The 17,657-nt window shown below is 39.4% G+C and overlaps 1 protein-coding gene across 3 annotated transcripts in view; it reads left to right on the forward strand.

Moving 5' to 3' along the window:
- RASGRF2 (Ras protein specific guanine nucleotide releasing factor 2) overlaps positions 1–17,657 on the forward strand; it is a 143,099-nt gene that overhangs the window by 39,368 nt on the left and 86,074 nt on the right. For all 3 annotated transcript variants that reach the window (XM_087761549.1, XM_087761552.1, XM_087761551.1), the window contains exons 2-5: positions 3,545–3,651; positions 14,031–14,178; positions 14,870–14,959; positions 16,724–16,977. In XM_087761549.1, the coding sequence (XP_087617675.1) occupies positions 3,545–3,651; positions 14,031–14,178; positions 14,870–14,959; positions 16,724–16,977 (599 nt within the window). The remainder of the gene's footprint in view (positions 1–3,544; positions 3,652–14,030; positions 14,179–14,869; positions 14,960–16,723; positions 16,978–17,657) is intronic.

A 17,657-nucleotide genomic window follows, 5' to 3' on the forward strand; every position in this document is an offset into this window, starting at 1 on the left:
TGGAAGCTCTACCTCAGTATGCCTTAAAAGTACTGTTTCTGTTACAGGACATATATCATTTGGGTTTTTTTGGTTTGGTTTGGTTTGGTTTTTTTGTTGGTTGGTTTGGTTTTTGTTTGTTTTTTACTAGACTGATGCTTGTTTTTCCCCTTGGAAAGCATGGCAACTTCAGAGTTTTTGCTGTCTTATTTTGAATACAGCCATTATTTGGGCAGTTTTATAAGGACAAAGTTACAGTGTGAACTGCTGTCAGTGGGGAGCCCAGCATAATAATCAGTGTACTCTGGTATAGGACTTCTTTCACTCAGGGTCTTAATCTTGTTCCAGTCTTGTCTCTGAAGCGGAGGTGCCCGTCAGCTCATTCCTTAGTCTTTCACCATAGGAAGAAACTCTGATTAGCACTAGATACAAGTCAGAGAAGTGATACCCAACAATATTCTTGATGCATCTTGATCCCATTGTTCTTTCCTTGACTGTTAGTCAAGATAGTGCCTTCATACTTGTGCATGGTATAAGAAACTTTCGCTCCTTTTTTTCCCAAGCTTCACTTTGGAGAACTCTGCCAGAGATGTTTTTATTGAAATGAAAACTTACCATTTTGCTTGTGCATACCTGAATACTGAAAAGACACCTTAAAATGGAATTACTGGTTTGTTTTGTCTCAAAATACAGAATGTTCATTTTATCATCTATGAGTCCGACGATTTTCAGAATAAACAATGATAAAAAATTGTCCAACTGAACCACAGCCTTTAATTTGAAACACGAGTGCTTGCCTGCTAGTCCAACAGACATGATGAATGATGATGAGGGTAGTTGATGTAAATGTGTCCTATAGTTCTTAAATATTTACTGTCATCACTTCAAGAAACTAATAGTGTGTTTGCAGAAAGGCAGTTTTTACCTGGACTGCACTGCACTGATGTGGAACCTGAGCTGTTCAGCAGATTGAATGGCAGTGCTAAAATTATATATGTCTGTATATCAATATATATATCTATGTATATAGACCCACTCATATGTATCGTCAACTTGAAAATCTGATAATGCATCTAAATTCTGTGACATGAGATCACTGCAAGTCTTGCTCAAAAGAGGTCTGATTTATCTCACTTTAAAAGAAGAAGTAGGGAGGACTGTAATATTGTCTCTCCCTTTAACTTGAATCCCTACAAAATGGGATTAAATCCAGTGCTTGTCTACACTTGTGTCTTTATTCTAATTTTATATGTAGGAGCTTTATGAAACACAAATAACTTGTTACATAAAATGCAGCTCTGAACAGTGTGATTTATCTTTAAATATACTTTTTAAAATAGACTATTCAAGTCTATAAACAGAGCACATTTGTGTGTAATCTTGCTGCACTTTTTACTGTCCTGTAGGTTGTTTTCAACTGCACTATATTGTTATAAAAGTGTTTTTCTATCACTGCTATGGAGAATCCTGTGGACCTGATTAGATGTTTCTTTCTGTTCATGGCATTCAGGTTTAAGTGATATGCACTGTCAAAAACCTAGTTTTATAGGATTGTCCTTTTAATGATTTCTTGATCCTCATCTGTGCTCTGGAGTTGTTTCATTTCTGAGCCTGGACTTTCTTTGTATAACCCGTTAAAATGTGAATGCTGCTTCTTATTTTGCCTTGTTTCTGTTTTGTTGGTTTGTTGCTAATCCTGCAGTGCTTGTGGTCTTCTGTATGAAAAGTGTTTTGTATACACGTAACAATGTTTAGTAATTAATATAATGCACAAACTAATAGTTTTCTCTTTATGGAATGACATCACACATACTCATGTTACCCAAAAAGAAACCAAACATATGAGTGTACTCAGATGCACAGAGGCAGCTGGGTTTTGTAAATGTGAGGTCCCCAGGCACAAACCTCAGTGCAAATACAGGTGCATAGACGCTGCTAGAGCCAGTGTAGTGAATCCAGTGCATCTGAGGTGTATTGAACCTGCTCTGAGCATGCTGTGCAGATGAGTTGTGTGTTGTACTTCCACAGGAGGCTTCCAGATGTTTCAGAAGGGGCAAATAAATGGCTGAAATAATCTCTTTTTATGTGGACAAAATTCATTATCAGTGTTGACAATATCTGCAGCCAATTCTCCGTAGGTAAAATTTCATCCCTTCTGTTTCTGTTTATGCTTGTGTTCCTCCTGCCTTGGAAATGGCTTTTAATTCTGAGGTGTTTTCTATTTGCTTGATCTCCAGCATGGTGTTTGGCTCACAGAGGCTTTTGCAGCTGAGCTGTGGGTTAGACAAAGGAAGCAGAATGTTTGTTGACATCATTTCAGGTTTCTTACTGCTGTAAACAATGGCTAATGGTGTGGGAGAACGCAAATTATATACCTCGCTTGCTGACTGGAGTGAGTTTGGAATTTTCTGTTAGACCCCAGAAAGTAATTGCTGCCACATGTGGTTATACTTAGTTCCCTGTTAAATGGGATGAAGGTGGAAGAGGGGTTGAGAAGTTCTACATAATGAAGAGAACTGAGTGATCTGGTGCAGAGATGTTTAGCTATAGTAGCTCCTGAATCACACTGGACCTAATAAACCAGATGGTTTTAAGTATGGGCAGGTCCCTCACTGGTCCCTCTGCCTGTGAAACATCTGGCGTACTAATGGATGCATTTAAGGGACCTATGGAAATTACAGGTGTGCATTTAGGTAGAATATTTTCTCACCTATTTTCATCTAAGTTGCAAGAATGCTGTATGCTACCTGGCTGTAAGTTAGTATGCAAGCTATGCAAAATAAGGTTGTAAATGACCAGCCTTGTGAAATGGGTTTTAAGGTAGATGACTGGGGGTTGTCCCCTCCCTGCTAGATATTGCTATTATTACTATATTCTGAAAGTAGCAAAACCTTTCCTGAAATTCTGTGTTCTATGGAACATACTGTGGGCAACATCCTTCATGTAAGAAATGCCATCGAAGAATATGACACTTCTTGTGTGAGTAGCATTTACTTGTGAAAACAAAAAGTTGTTGCAATGACAATTATGGGTGAGGCTTCTTGAAAGAAGGGCAAAAGTGTTTTGGGAGTGTGATGAATGAGAAGGGACACTTTTCTTGTTCTTTTGGAAAGGTGAAGAAATAAGCTAGAGCCAGTGCACAATCCGCATTCTTGTGAGGAAGTGGTGGCAGTTCCAGATTTGGTATTCCGTGCTGGCATCTAAGAAAAATTTTAAGTGAAAAAATGTAAGAGAAAAAGAACTACAGACACCCCACTACAGTCACACTATTGTATTTGACTGAAGAAGCTGCTTAGGGAATTGTATTCTGTTGTCTTGTATGTGGGAGCTAAAGAACAATAACTTACCGTAAGTATCATGAAAGCTATTACCTTGATACACAAGGGAATATATTAAGGATACAGGTTCAACTTCAATCCATGTTTCATGAGTAATAGCTTAAAAGACATCTTCCTAGGCTGGCAATCCTTTGGGCTGTGTTTAAAAAGATTTTTTTTTTTTAATTTTATATATGTATTTTATTTAAAAGAGTTTATGAACATTTTTTTCTTGTTCTAATTTGCAGCATTACTTTACTGTTATTTTTGGCCATGAAGGGCAGAAGCCCCTGGAGCTCCGTTGCGAGGATGAAGTTGATGGAGAAGAATGGGTAGAAGCTATTCACCAAGCTAGGTATGAAACCTGATTTTTAATCCTCAGCTCCATTTTATTGTAAATAAAGTGATAATACTTTGAAAATCTAAATTCACTCTCTAAACAGAAATAAATGTTACAGTGCATTAGATGTGTATTGCTTACAATTCATGGGTATGATACAGGAAAAAATACCTTTATCATTCATGGTTATGTCACTGTATTTTATCATTCACGAGTGATTGTGTTCCAGTTGTAATTGGTTCAAGAATACTACTCTTTTATTGGAAACAACTGCTCAGATTAGTCCTCTGTTAGAGGCAAAGTATGTTATGTGAATGAAGAAATAACTGATATGCCAAATGAATAAATGTTTCTTAAAAAGCTCTTATATAGAAATAAACATAAGAAAGAGGAGGTCAAACCGTTCTGATGATAAAGTCCATCAAATAAAATTTCGACTTCAAAACTGAAGTCCTGAACAACGATCTCTCTCGTGAAAAGGGATATGGTAGGACTTCCAGCCATGCAGTAATCTTTCCCTGAGAAAAGGTCTGCATGGCAAATGGTTAATGTTTACAATATAATCTAAATGAAAATCATCTAACTGAAGGTTTGTGAAATGCTTTGCGGAGGCAAATGTCTTTGCTGAAATGCACTTTCTCCAGCCTCCTCTCATAGACACTCACCTCAGTTAATCTACAGTGCCATGGTAACGCACAAGGAACCAGGCAGTTTCTGAGTTGCTTAGGACATGAGCCACATAAACAGAAGTGATTTTGCTTTATAACTAAAAATGAACACCACCAGCTCGTACTTTTTAATTTAGAACTTGTGACATGAGGCCCTGAAGCTGCAGGTCTTGTGTTGCCTGGGCATCCAGTCTTTGGATCTGCAACCTTTTCTTAGCATTGGTACCTAACTGAACGGGGTCTCATCCTTTCTTGGAAAGCATCTGCTGGGTTGTGGTATTAGGTGAACCACATTTTGCATGGTAGCCCTCTAGGTGAACACATTATTTCAGTTCTTGAGAAGCTATGAGGCTTTGAACTCTCAGCCCATCCCAGGAGAGCATGTCCACCAGCAGGCAGTCCCGTATTGCTGAGGGAGGAGGAGAGGAGGGAGATCTTCACCTTGTTTCTGGGTCTGGATCAATTTCTTTGGTGGAGTATGACTGACAGCAAGTGAAGAAAGGAACATGACTTTTTGCCTTGTGTTAAGGGCATTCAGGGGAAGCAGGATCCTACAGTTCCCTGTTCTCAGGATAATTTTCTTCTTGTCCATTGCCTGGTGTAAAAGGCATGTAAGCAAGAAAAGCTTCATAACACTGAGTTAAAATTTCGCTCTGGGTAGTTCAGTCCATAAATATATCACACATGAATTTTCAAAGCAGAACTTAACAGAAGATTAAGCCAATGTTAAACAACACACAGTTGAAAATACTGAGAACTTAAACTTGCTAAGAAGCAGTTAGTCGTGAGGTTCAGGGTTGGGGTGGTTGAATTTTGACTCCACCAGAAAGTTACCACTGTAGCCTTCAGAGGATAACTGGCGCTCTGTTGTAAGCAAGATCAGTCCTTTTATCTCTGTCCCTTTTGCTATTTGACTTTTTTCCCTTTATTTGTGCCTATCTGAAATGACAGTCCTAATAATAGCGAACTATGGGCACCACTGTAAGGGGTATTCTTAGAGCTCTGTGTCATTTGGGGGATTTTCTTAGTCTACTTTTCTGCATAGGTCTCTAAATTTCTTGGGGAAATTTTCAAGTGACATGGACATGGCTTTTCTTGATTTTGTATTCTTTTCTTGAACAAAATACCAAGAAGCAACAAAAAAAATCCTGAAATTTAGTTGCTAAACACAGAGTGTTGTGTGCTACTGTGGTTATCTCATTGTTCTGATGCTTTTCTGCTTCACTGGAAGCTGCTTTTATTTGCTTTACATTGTGTCTAGCAAAATAACTTGGAGTTGCATAATTAGTTACTTAACCATTGGGTCTTTTACCAAAGATACATAACAAAGAAGTGAAAATAATAGTTTTAGACTATTGCACAAGGTTTTTCTTGCCAACTTAATTAAACAAAATAGAACATATATGCTTCAGGGATTAAATTTTGCCTGCGTCATGATTTAGACTTTTTTTCCTTGAGTTCATTTATATTTTTGACAAATGGCACAAGCTTTGGCAACTTCTTCAGTGTCACTGTTCATCTGAGGCTAGCCTAAGACATTTCTGACCTTTCTCTCAGATTTTTGTTTTGAATTGCTAAATGACATTTTGTACAGCCCCTTGAAGATACTTTTTTGTAGCGTCTTAGGTAAAAATTCTAGGAGGTATCAAGAACATTCCCCTTACGCTTAAATTGAAAACAGGCCTAGGAACATCCTGTTCTGTGTGAATATGCTGGCATTTGTGAAATGGAAATATTTAATTGCTTTCTGGAGGGTCTCATCCTCATGAGTAGCTTTGGTAATCCATGTTTTGGCTGAGACAAAGTAGTTGAAGTTTTTTTCTTTTTTCCTTTTTTTAATTTCTTTTCTTAGATGGATGTATGCAAAATCTAATTTTGGATTGCTTTTCATGACTTTTTGCCAAATACATATTTGCAGCCATCAAAATAATGTTTTATTTATTTTGCAAGTTATAAACAGACTGTTGAAAAAATAACACTTAAAATCTCACTGCACCCCATGTCCCACACTGGTTAAATAGGTATTTTATTTGGATGCAAATTCATAATTAAAGGACTATATGCTGTGGCGTTGTCCATTGTTTCATGGAAGATTTCACTGTGGGTGGGATGCTACTGCCTATCATTTGGGGGGTACCATGCACACTCTTCGAGAGCTGACAGGCTCTTGCATGCTGCAGCTAGCTGCTGCATTGCTAATGTTCCTGTCCATATCGCCCTCTCCTCATTTGAGAGAGATTGTTTGGCTTGTGAGCTTGCAATGGGACGTGCGATTCAGTATATTTTAATGGGACTCCGTTATGATCTCCACATGGATACCTACTTTTCATCTCTTTCCATTGTATTTGAATTCTCAGTGTTTTGAGTTTTCAGTAATATCCAGGGTGGCAGAGTAAGGTTTGCTTCTTCTGAGTTACATTTTTGGGCTGGAGGATTTATTCCTGGCAAATCCTAATTCGTCCGTCAGTGACTGCATGTGGAAGTCCTGTTTTGGGCTTTGTTCCAGAACTCGGTCTTTTACAAAAAAATCTGTTTCACCCTCAATACACTGAGGTGGACTTTTCACCCTCTCTTACAAATTCTTTTATGGTTTTAATTTTTTTTTTTGCATTTAACACAGAAAGTTTTATGCTTCTTTTTTTTTTATATGCATGCAGTACTCATCAAATTTCTCAGCCTTTTCTACTTTAGCTTATTGGAAAGTCTTACATGAAGTGCTTCAGGCTGTAGTTTCATGTATGCTTTAGTCTTGCATAAGCCCACATTACTGCTGAAGGAAGCAGCTGTCACTCTCCTAAGTCAGCCATTCATTCCCACACCTTTACGAACCCTTCTCTCATGCAGGCACAAGTGTGAACTTAATTGGGAAACTGATCTGCACTGAAAGGAATTATGTTTTGTTTATTTTTTGCCAGCTTAGTTTTAATCCGTCTCATTCCTCCAGATCTGTTCACTGCGCAAGAGAGAGGGAAGTGCATGGGTGGGATGTGGGAGAGCACGAGTGCTATGTGGGGGGGAAGTGGGAGTGCTGCTTTCAGCTAGGTCGCTGTTCAAAGTGTACGAGGAGCTACTGCCCTCCAACTGGCAATTTAAAAAAAAAAAAAAAGGCTTGCTCTCAGATTTGTTGGCACACTTTGCTTGCTAATGCAGGGTGTATTTCACATAGTATTTTGGAGGCAGTTGTAAGCTCAGTATGGTAGCTCAGAGCTGCCTGGACGCTCAGAGCAAATGCCTTGCTACTAATGCCTTGCTGTTGGAGAAACTATTAGCTGAGGCTTGGTGCTATAATAACTACAATTTTGTAGTTTCCGGTTGGCTGGGAATGAAGCAGAGGGAATTTGAGTAATGTTCAAAACATGGGCAAAGCAATCTCCTATCTGCCTTGCAAATAATGTCTAGCTAGATCCACAGAACAAAGTGGTAGGGGTTGCCGGAGCTGGTAGCTTGATAGAAGTGAGGCTGCTGCTGCTCCCTATACACAGGTTGAACCAGAAGTGGACCTGGACATGCATTTCCAACTCAAATGAACACGCATATGTACATACAAACACAGCTGGCTGCACAGATCAGCACAGACAGAAACATTCAGCACTCATGCGGGCACTGTCAGCAACCTCATCCTGTTCCCCTCTCTGATCAGGATGAAAGAATGTTAGTGGAAAAAGACATACAAAACATATATACAATATGGGTCCCCCCAGTAAATAGCCTAGCCATACAGTCTGTCCAGGAGCTGGCCGTGGATCCTCCGTCTCCCCAGTTGCTGGTGCCTGGAAGTACAAGCCCCCAGTGCCCGCAGACCCTCTCCAGTTGCTGGTACTCAGCCCCCCTCACTCACAGATAAGCTGGCATCCCTCCCCTGCCCACAGCATGCTGTGGATCCCCCAGTAACTGGTCTAAGACACTTAGTCTACCCCAGTAACTGGCCCTGGACCCCATGGACTTCCAGGTACCTCACACACCCACATGTGCACTGTGGATCCCCCATTAATTGGTGCATAGGTCCCTGCACATACGAACACATATATAGACCCAAACACTATGGATCTCTCCCGTAACTGCCTTGCACACTCGGACTAGCTGGTAACTAGCCCTTGGACGTTCTTTTCTCCAGCTGTCACAGGCACACACACGCACATGTGCAAATGAGTTTCTCAGTCAACCACCCAACCTCACAGTCTTCCTGGTAGCTGGGTCGGGTCTCCTGTGCCCTTCAGTAGCCAAATCACTGAGTCTCTGATGATCCAACCTAGACTTACTGCATCTTCAACGCCTGGCTTCCCAGTGGCTAATCTTACTCATCAGCTAGCCAGGCGGGACAGTAGCTGGTGATCACAAACTGACATATGCACCCAGACGAAACGCACACACTCCCACCTCTCCAGAGAGTTACTGGCACTGCAGACGCAGGGACCTATGGCCCCTGGGTCCCAGCTCGAGTAGCTGGCAGTTGGAGCTCCGTGGATGCATATACAGAGTCCCCTCACCCAGGAAAGTAGTTAGAAATGGAGTTTAATGAGAAGACAGGATGGACTGTGCTGATCAGGTGCAGAGCATGGCCAGACAAGTGTACTGATCAACCTGGTTACATGTGCCTTTATCCTCTTTTATTCCCTTATCTCTGTGTTTTCCCAAGCTTGCTCCTCTTCAAACCTCCTTGATCCCTCCCTTTCCCTGCCTTTGGTTCCTCCCTTAAACATCCCATAACAAGCCTTGTACAATCCCAAAATGCTCTTTCCTGTATCCTGTAATAAGTTTCACACCCCTATAGTTGGTAACCCTTCTCAGCCTGAAAGGTGGAGAGCTTTTCCACTGACTCATCTTGATGGGTTTCACCCAGCGGCTCATGAAGCTGGTGGCTCTCCTGTCATAGCCCTGGGAGGAGCTGGGAGGGGGTAGGGGCCTTGTTTCTCTGATTGGGTTATTGGGGTTCCCCTGCCTGGCATTGTGGCCCTTCCTGTTTGTGGAGATGGGCCTTTCATGGGCTGATCTTGTGATAACCTTGGCAGCAGCCAGGCCAGGGGGCTCATTTCTCTCAATTAGGTTATTTGGGTTACAGCAGCTGCCATCATTCCTGTGTGCTCCCTTGTGTTGGTTGAGATCAGCCTTTTATCACACGCCCTAACATTACCTACCAGAGGTGACTGTACCTCCTGTGCTCCTTGCACAGCAGTTCATAGATATTTATCCCCTAGAAGGGCTATGTTCAGGGAGCAGATAGCTCAGTACTGCTGCAAAGGGCTCCTTAAGCCCTCAAGGGGGCTTGTAGGTCTTGGCAGACAGCACTTAAGATATCTCAGATATAAAACTTCAAAAGCAGTGATGGTTATTCTGGTAATTATGGCTGTCCAGGTGATTGGTGTGGTAGTTGTTTTCTAAGGGAACATTTGAAATCTCCCCAATCACACCCTCTGGAGATAGTAGCAACAAGTTCATAACAGCTCTGTTAAGCCTCAGCTCATGCAGCGAGGAGCGTCCCATCCATTGTATTCGTTCTGAACTTCATAGCTGCTGTTGAATTCTGTCACAGTTTTGCATAATGGCTTAGATGCCTGTCTGCTCCAGTTTATTTGTAGATGAATTCCTGTAGTCAGTTTTTCCTGGATAAAAGAGTGCCAGAACAATTGAAACGGCTGCTTTTAGTATGAGTTTTAAGGGATTCTGGTGACTAACACATTGGTTAATGAGACGTTTTCAGGGTTGTCTCATTCTTGCAGAAGATGGTAGCATCTCCCCACACACCCATGGTCCTAGAGTAAGCCATTCCCCAACTGACATGGTTCAGGTGCACGAAACCTTCTGTGTTTGTTGGGTCCACTCTTCCGAAAGAGTTTGTGTTCCAGTTTGTATTTCCCTGTCTCAGTTAAAAGGATCTTGTGCTAAAAATCATGAGCCATTTGGGGTGTGGCCTTCTAATGCTTCCCCATGTTATCACACAGTCCTACACTCACCCACCCACTCTCCAGTCCTGGTTGCTGTAGTTGCTCACCAGTCCAAGTGCCATTTCCCACCTGTTTGACTGGAAGACACTTCTTTTACAGCCTTTCTAAACAGTTGTCTATGCGTGTCTGAAAGCCCATCTTAATTTTGTATCTTCTGGTAAGCCTCAGACCTGTAACCCTCGCAGCCATAGGTGTCCTTTGATATCCCATATCATACAGGACTTCATTAGAGGCTAATGGTACTTGTGTACAGGTGGTCTCCCAAGTCACCTTGGTTAGAGTCATAGGGATGGATTGCATAATTCCTATTGCAACTTTTAGTGTTTCCATTCCTAGTGTGGCTGTTAATGTGGCATTAGACTTTAAAACCTGTCTGGAGGCTATTCCTCCTCTCTTAAGGAGCCCTATAGCTTTCCTATAGCTTCTTGAAGGTGGTTAGTATGGGCAGATGTAGGCAATTTCTTCTTCATTGCAGACCCCCAGAGCCATATTGCCTGGTTTTCATAACCAGTTGATTACGTTGTGCATTTTACATTTCAGAAGGGTGATTTGATATGAAATAGTTCTGGCCAGGTCCAATGCCTGGTGCTTTCAGCTGCCTGAGCAGCTTTAGTACAATTAGCGCAGAGTGATCCAATGAACCATGAGTCTAGTCTGAATTCAATAGAAAAATCAATGCTATTTGCTGGTAGCACTACTGGAGCCTTTATCTTGGTCTGCTGCCACAACAAGCAGACCCTAATGATGAGGCACTGGTTAAACTTTCTCCAGTTTTCCTACATTTTCTGAGCCTTTCACAGGGCCTAAATGATGCATCATTTTTCTCAGGACTTCATTTCTTCCTGTCTCCGTGTGGTAGGTAGAGGTCAACCAGAGCTTAAGGTTCTCGAAATATCTGTTTTGAGTCCTGTCTCTACAGACAATAGTAGGAAGTAGGTATAGCCTCAGCTTTCAGGATGCTCTGTCTTTGAATCTTACTACATATTATTATAAATTTATAGAATCGCTTCTCTCAATAAATGTTAATACAAATTAATAGAAAGCTGTGATTCACAGCAGTTGCTTCTTTCTATTAAACAATATCCATGCCAGAGAACTAGGGTGGCTGCTTACAAGTTGTTGCATGAATTTTTCATCTTCCTTTGACATTTGAACACTTTGGTACAATTTTCTGTAACAAAGATTTTGTATACATGTGTAATCAATTCAGTATTGAAACCCTGCCCTCTTGGAAAGCTCCTGGCATTATGCTGGATGTACAGGTTAGCACTTCAGGCATGATGATCCTTAACTCATACATACAGAGAGTTGGATGAAGAGGGCTGTTGGAAGTCCGTGAGGTCTATTCCAAAATCCTATGATTTTCCTTTCCCAGAGCAAGTAACAGTTTTGAGAAGGAAAATGGATAGCCTATTCTAAGTCACTGTAGGTGTACATAGGCTTTTCTAATTAACTCCTCTTCATACTGCTAATTATGGGAGTGAAGGAAATGTTATTTGGTTTCCAGGCTGAGACTGACATTTCAGACAGCCAAAGCCACTAACTAGGCAAAATACTCTTAAGTACATCTCAAAAGAACAAAAACTTTTTGATCTTTCATAGCAAAGTTTTTGTTCCCCAGTAAAGCAAGACTGTGGAAGTCTGGCTTAATGCATTTAAAGAAGCTGAAAAATCTAAGTGAAGTTTCTTCCCCTAAAGCAGGAAAATAAAAATTAAATGAAGTGGAAGAAAAATATTGTATATAATAGTATTCTGAATCTTACATCAGCACTGTCTGCAGCTGCTGTTCACCCTTTGTGATTCTGTGTCCTACTATTTTCTGCAGTCTTGAATAAAAGCAAAGCCAAATCTGTCAAATTCTGTATTGGGAATATTTGGTATAAAAGTTTAAGAAAAGTTTGAAAAGGATAAATAGAGAAAAGGTCTTGTCACCTATCTGGATCTGGTTTTAGGTAGAAAAGACTACTCTTTATATTAAATGTAAATCAAGGTGGTGCTGCAGGCACTAAGGAATGCATTTTCTTACATATTTACATATGTTTTTATCTTCCTAACCTCTCTCATCATTGTAAAAGAAAAAGTGCTGACTGTGTTTCTAACTCAGACAGTTTTTATCATGTGTGAATGCCTTTTAGGGTGCAAAGAGATTAAGTCCTATGGTTTCTGAAAAAACAGGATTTTTGCAAAACAAAGAAGATACTTATTGAACAATTTTAAAGAACTAAGTCTCATACTTTATTACAGTTTATTCTACAGTTAAGATACATGGCTTCATGACAGAATTTTTTACGTATATTGTTTTACTTATTGGAAGAGATGCTCTGAACTCTTTTTTGCTATTTATTGTTTACTATTGCAGTAGTTAAAATATAAAAATAAATGCAATGGAATTAAATTAACTTCTTACTCTTCTTATAATCTATTCAAGGAGAAAAAAGATTTGCTTTATGATAGCTGTGGGAATTCATTCTAATTATTTTAAATCTAAGCTAGCTTTCCAGGTTAGGTGTTGAATTTAATAGGTGTACTCACTATTGGCCCCCTCCAGTATATAACTGCACTAATACTGATTGAAATGGCAGTTAATATTATATATATATAAAAGATTAACTGGAGAGGGTGCACATTGTTACATTTTTAAAAGCCTCACAGTATTTGATAGCAAATGTTATTTTTTTTATGAGTGCTGTAACAAGTAGAAAGAATTTTAGAAGGGAAAGTTGTGCAATCCAAAAATTCCTCTGTCAAATCCTGTGCTAACTTGACAGTGGAAAAAGATATGACAGTCAGCATTTTCAATGATAGATCATAAAATAATAAGAGATCCCTTGTCAAAGATTTAGGGCTTCATTCTGCCATGTTTTGTGCAGTTTGGTCTTTATCTCGTAAAATTATTTAACTCTCAGAGGAACAAGCTTCCTGAAACCTAGGTAAAAAGGCAGTATGTGCCTGTAGATTTTGCTGAATCAAGGCCAGCAAACAAGCACTTTGTAGGAGTCTGCTTTTTCTGCACATTCAAATTATCTGTGTGAGAAAGACTGAATCATGTGAAAGAACAGTTTGATGAAGGTGTTGCATAGGAAGAAACTGATTTCTCCTTTACCTGGAGTTGTGAACAGTACTTCCAGTATGATGCTCATCACGGCTGCGATTGTGACATCCAACTGCACTAGGGATACTGTCCCTTTTCAGGAAAATACAAATCAATGGCAGTTTGCTGCCCAAGAGCTAAAAGAAATACTGTAGTTCCTGTTAGTAATTAGAATAAATGTGTTTATTTGCATAATCTCAAACTGACCTAAACAATAAAATGGGTGTTAGCAAACTAAAATAACAGTTATGATGGGAATTCTTCCATAAAGAGGTCTGACAGGTGGAGAGAATTAGAAATAGTTCTGATGAAGTGCCAGATGCTCCCTCCCAGTCCTCCCAAAAGACAGGGAAAAAAGCAGCCCTTAAAATAAATAAAATAAATTGAATTAATAGAAAACTTGAGCTTAGCCTAAGAATTAGAGGCTCATAAAAAGTTCAATGCAATTATCTTGTTCTCGGTAACTGGATACTGGGAAACTGGGTACTGCTAACGCATGCGTCTACAGAGGATATTGAATGCTATCCATTTGGAAGATTTATGATCAAGCTATTCATTATATATTAAGCCAAACAAACACGGTTTTGCAGGTTTATTGTTACTGATGTAGTGTTTATTCTGTCAATATCTCATAAGGGGATATGGAAGACAATATTTGGCTATTTTTACTAACTTAAATGTTTTTGCTTTTAGTTATTCAGATATTCTGATTGAAAGGGAGGTGTTAATGCAGAAGTATATTCATCTCGTCCAGATTGTAGAGACTGAAAAGATTGCAGCCAATCAGCTTCGACATCAGCTTGAAGATCAAGACACAGAAATTGAAAGACTTAAATCTGAGGTATGTGCCAGAGTCATCAAACAATCATTGAATAGTAACATTTTGCTGTGTGCTTTGCAATAATATTCAATATTTCTGCAATATTTGTGAAAATAACGGAACCCAGTAAGGTTAATATGTAATAGTCCCCCTATGAGACTATTAGAGATGTTTGAAATTACGCAAATAAATATGTAATAGTCCCTCTATGAATCCTTGGCTAAATATTTTCCTTAGATATATTGGGGACTGATAAACTGATTGGATTACTTCTTTGTCAGAGAATTTAACATGACACGTTGCCTTGCAGTATGGGTCCCATTGATTGTATTATTTCCTTCTTGCCTTCACACGAGGAGTTTGATCCTTGACACATTGTCTTTGGTTGTGGCAGTATTGTGGACTATTCCAGACGGCTCTATTTCACTGAATGTTAAAAATTTTGTTGCAGTCCTGAGCTGTTAAGGTCTGAAAGGCCTGCTTGGTTTTGAGAGGAGAACAAGCTCTCTTTTGATCCCTTCTCCACCTGGATCAAGAGCCTTGCTGGTTTTCAGAGAACTGTGTTCATGTCCCTGTGACCAAATACGTGCTTGTCATAGAGCTTGTCAAGCTTTAACAGGCTTGAAGAAGGAGAAAATATTTTTCTGTTAGTTCTGTAACTAAAAGTTTCATTAACTTGAGCAAGCATTTAATGAATGTTTGTTTTTGTCAGATTATAGCTCTCAATAAAACAAAAGAAAGAATGCGACCTTATCAAGGCAACCAGGAAGATGAGGATCCAGATATTAAAAAAATTAAAAAGGTAAACATGCAGTATTCTGTGCTTAAGAGGAGAAGGATGGGATGAGGGGTGTACTTCTGTTTTTTAGTCTGTCTAGTTTTGTCTCTATTTATTTTCATTAACTACAGTCAAATAGCAAGATTCCTTTTGCCCTGCCCCTACTTAAACCTCTTAAATTACATCCGCTTCTTATGTTTCAGTGCCACATTTATCCCATGGTGTATTTGTTACTGAAGTATTCATTTTTACTTGCAAGGTATATATTCAGTTTCTTAAAGAAGCTTGCACATTGCATTGAACCGCTTGTAAAGATTGAAATTAAGTCATGGGCTATGTCCATGTGGGAATCAAGTGTATAGTGACTTTATACTCCTTTCTTATAAAAATGCTTATAAAGATATAAGAGAATGACTTGTATTCTGTCACTGCAGCTGGAATACAAATATTGAAAATGCAGAGAGCAGTCTTGGTTTAGGTTGTCAGCTGGTCTGTTTGATGGTGATTGTTCTGGGATACTATGGCCAGTGTTTTTAATAACAGAGACAGAATTATCCCACTTGGTATGGCATTTACATGTGCAGCTTTTGGTAATATTGCTTAAGGCTGGATATAACCAGCCTCCAGAACTGTGCCCATTGGTGACTCGACAAATCCTAATGCACAAGTATGAATGGAATTCATGCTTGAAGATGTGGTCCTGTATGTGTCACCCTTATTCTCACAGTGTCCAGCCTCTTAAATTGCATAATATCCTTTACGGTATATTGACTTAGTTTCTGACTTTTTCTGGGTCACACAGTCTGAGTCAGGGTCAGCACTGAGCTGGTACCCTTGTGTGAATTTTCCTTTTCGTGTAGATTAAACATTGTAATAGAAGCTGGAAATGTCTCTTTTAGTAGGAGGAGAGCTCTGATTCTGTGTTTAATTCCCTGCATTCGACATCTTGATTGTTTTGACCATTGGGCCCTTTTTTTAAAGTTGTTTATTCAGAGTAAACTACTACCAGTGAGATTTTGCGTTTCTCTTTCAAGATGAATGATCTTCACATGAAGATCAGGGCAAAGACATACTGAAATTTTCTGTGACCCGATGTAGACCTTCTCTGTAATCTTTAATCCACTTGTAACTTCAATGGATATTATGCTTAAGTAGATTTTTCCATGACATAGAGATACTTTTTAAGAATGCCAAAAATCTGCCTTTTCTCGATAATAGTATTGCTGGCCTAGGTGTCTGATACTAAGCAGTATATTGATACTTAGCTTTAAATACACGTGCTAAGTGGTATCTATTCAAAACAGAAAGCAAACTGAGTTTAACAGCTATTTTAGAATTATGTCAATAATGATCTTGAGTCTGTCTTGAAATGTGTTACCTGGAAGTGTTGCACAATACTTTTGGGAGTATAAGGAAAATGTATAAGGGGGGCAAACGGAGTTAAAAACCCTCCACAGTGCATAGCACAGTTGTGCTGATAGGAAGAGTATATACAGAGGTACAACATTTGAGCTTGCAGTAAAAGGTACCTGGATATGTATGTGATATCTTTTCAGTCTGTTTCCTGGCAACAAATATGACCAAGTGATTGTGGGAATTTCATTAGCAAACAGAAATCTAAAAAAAATATAATTCAGGAACAGTTATAGATCAGAAAAGGCAACAGACTATTTTTTTTTTTTTTTAACAGAGGCATTTCATTTAGAGGGTTATTTCTACAATGAAGAGCTTACAATAAGTTATGTAATGTTTTTTCTCATTCTTCTTTTCTGCTTGGTCCATTTTTAGGTTCAGAGCTTTATGCGGGGCTGGTTATGTAGAAGAAAATGGAAAACTATTGTCCAAGATTATATTTGTTCTCCCCATGCAGAAAGTATGAGAAAAAGGAATCAGATAGTTTTTAACATGGTGGAGGCTGAATCTGAATACGTGCATCAACTTTATGTTCTTGTGAACTGTTTTCTGCGGCCCTTAAGAATGGCTGCAAGTTCAAAGAAGCCACCTATCAGTCACGACGATGTTAGTAGCATTTTCCTCAACAGGTATGGGGTTTTTTGTTTGTTTTTTGGGGGTTTCTCTGACTGCTTCTTCCTATTCTGCTTCAGTTTACAGTAGTGAGGTCTGGCACTTGGTTTTTTGCTTTTTTTTTGCTCTAATACAAGTAATGTCACTGAGCTAGACCATATTTCCAGGGGCAGAAGGCAAGGTGCTGTTGGTGATGCTGTTTGAAACCAGCTAGACCTCTTTGCCTCCTTACATTCTATTTCGTTCTCTGCTAGAGGAAGAAAAGGACAAATCGTGCCTCTTGGGGCAGTTCTCATAATTTTCTGTCACCTTTCCTGTTTCTTTTTCTCTTAAGAGAGCAAAATTGGACTTAGTGGCCTTGTATGATCCAGATAAGACCCTGAGGATGAGTACGTCAAATCTTCTATTTTCTGTTGTCCTGCCTAAGGAGCCTCCTTCCCTCTCACTTGTCTTTTCATGTCCTAAAAAAAAGAATCATTCTTTGCATTAAGCATCCAAGTACTATTATAACGAATATGTACAAATAAACCAGCAGGCATCTAACATTTCATACAGGATTGGGATTGCATCCAAGTCTGCCCCAAACTTCTAAGAAATAGAACAAGTTCCTTTAGTTATGAGACAGGTTTTGCTTTCATAGCTCATTCATGGTCACTGCACTTTTCATGGTTTCTCTTACAACTGGGATGTCCCCTAC

Source organism: Nipponia nippon, unplaced genomic scaffold (assembly GCF_047370975.1).
Source record: "Nipponia nippon isolate SJK-2023a ecotype South Korea unplaced genomic scaffold, ASM4737097v1 scaffold_24, whole genome shotgun sequence".
Classification (NCBI taxonomy): domain Eukaryota; kingdom Metazoa; phylum Chordata; class Aves; order Pelecaniformes; family Threskiornithidae; genus Nipponia; species Nipponia nippon.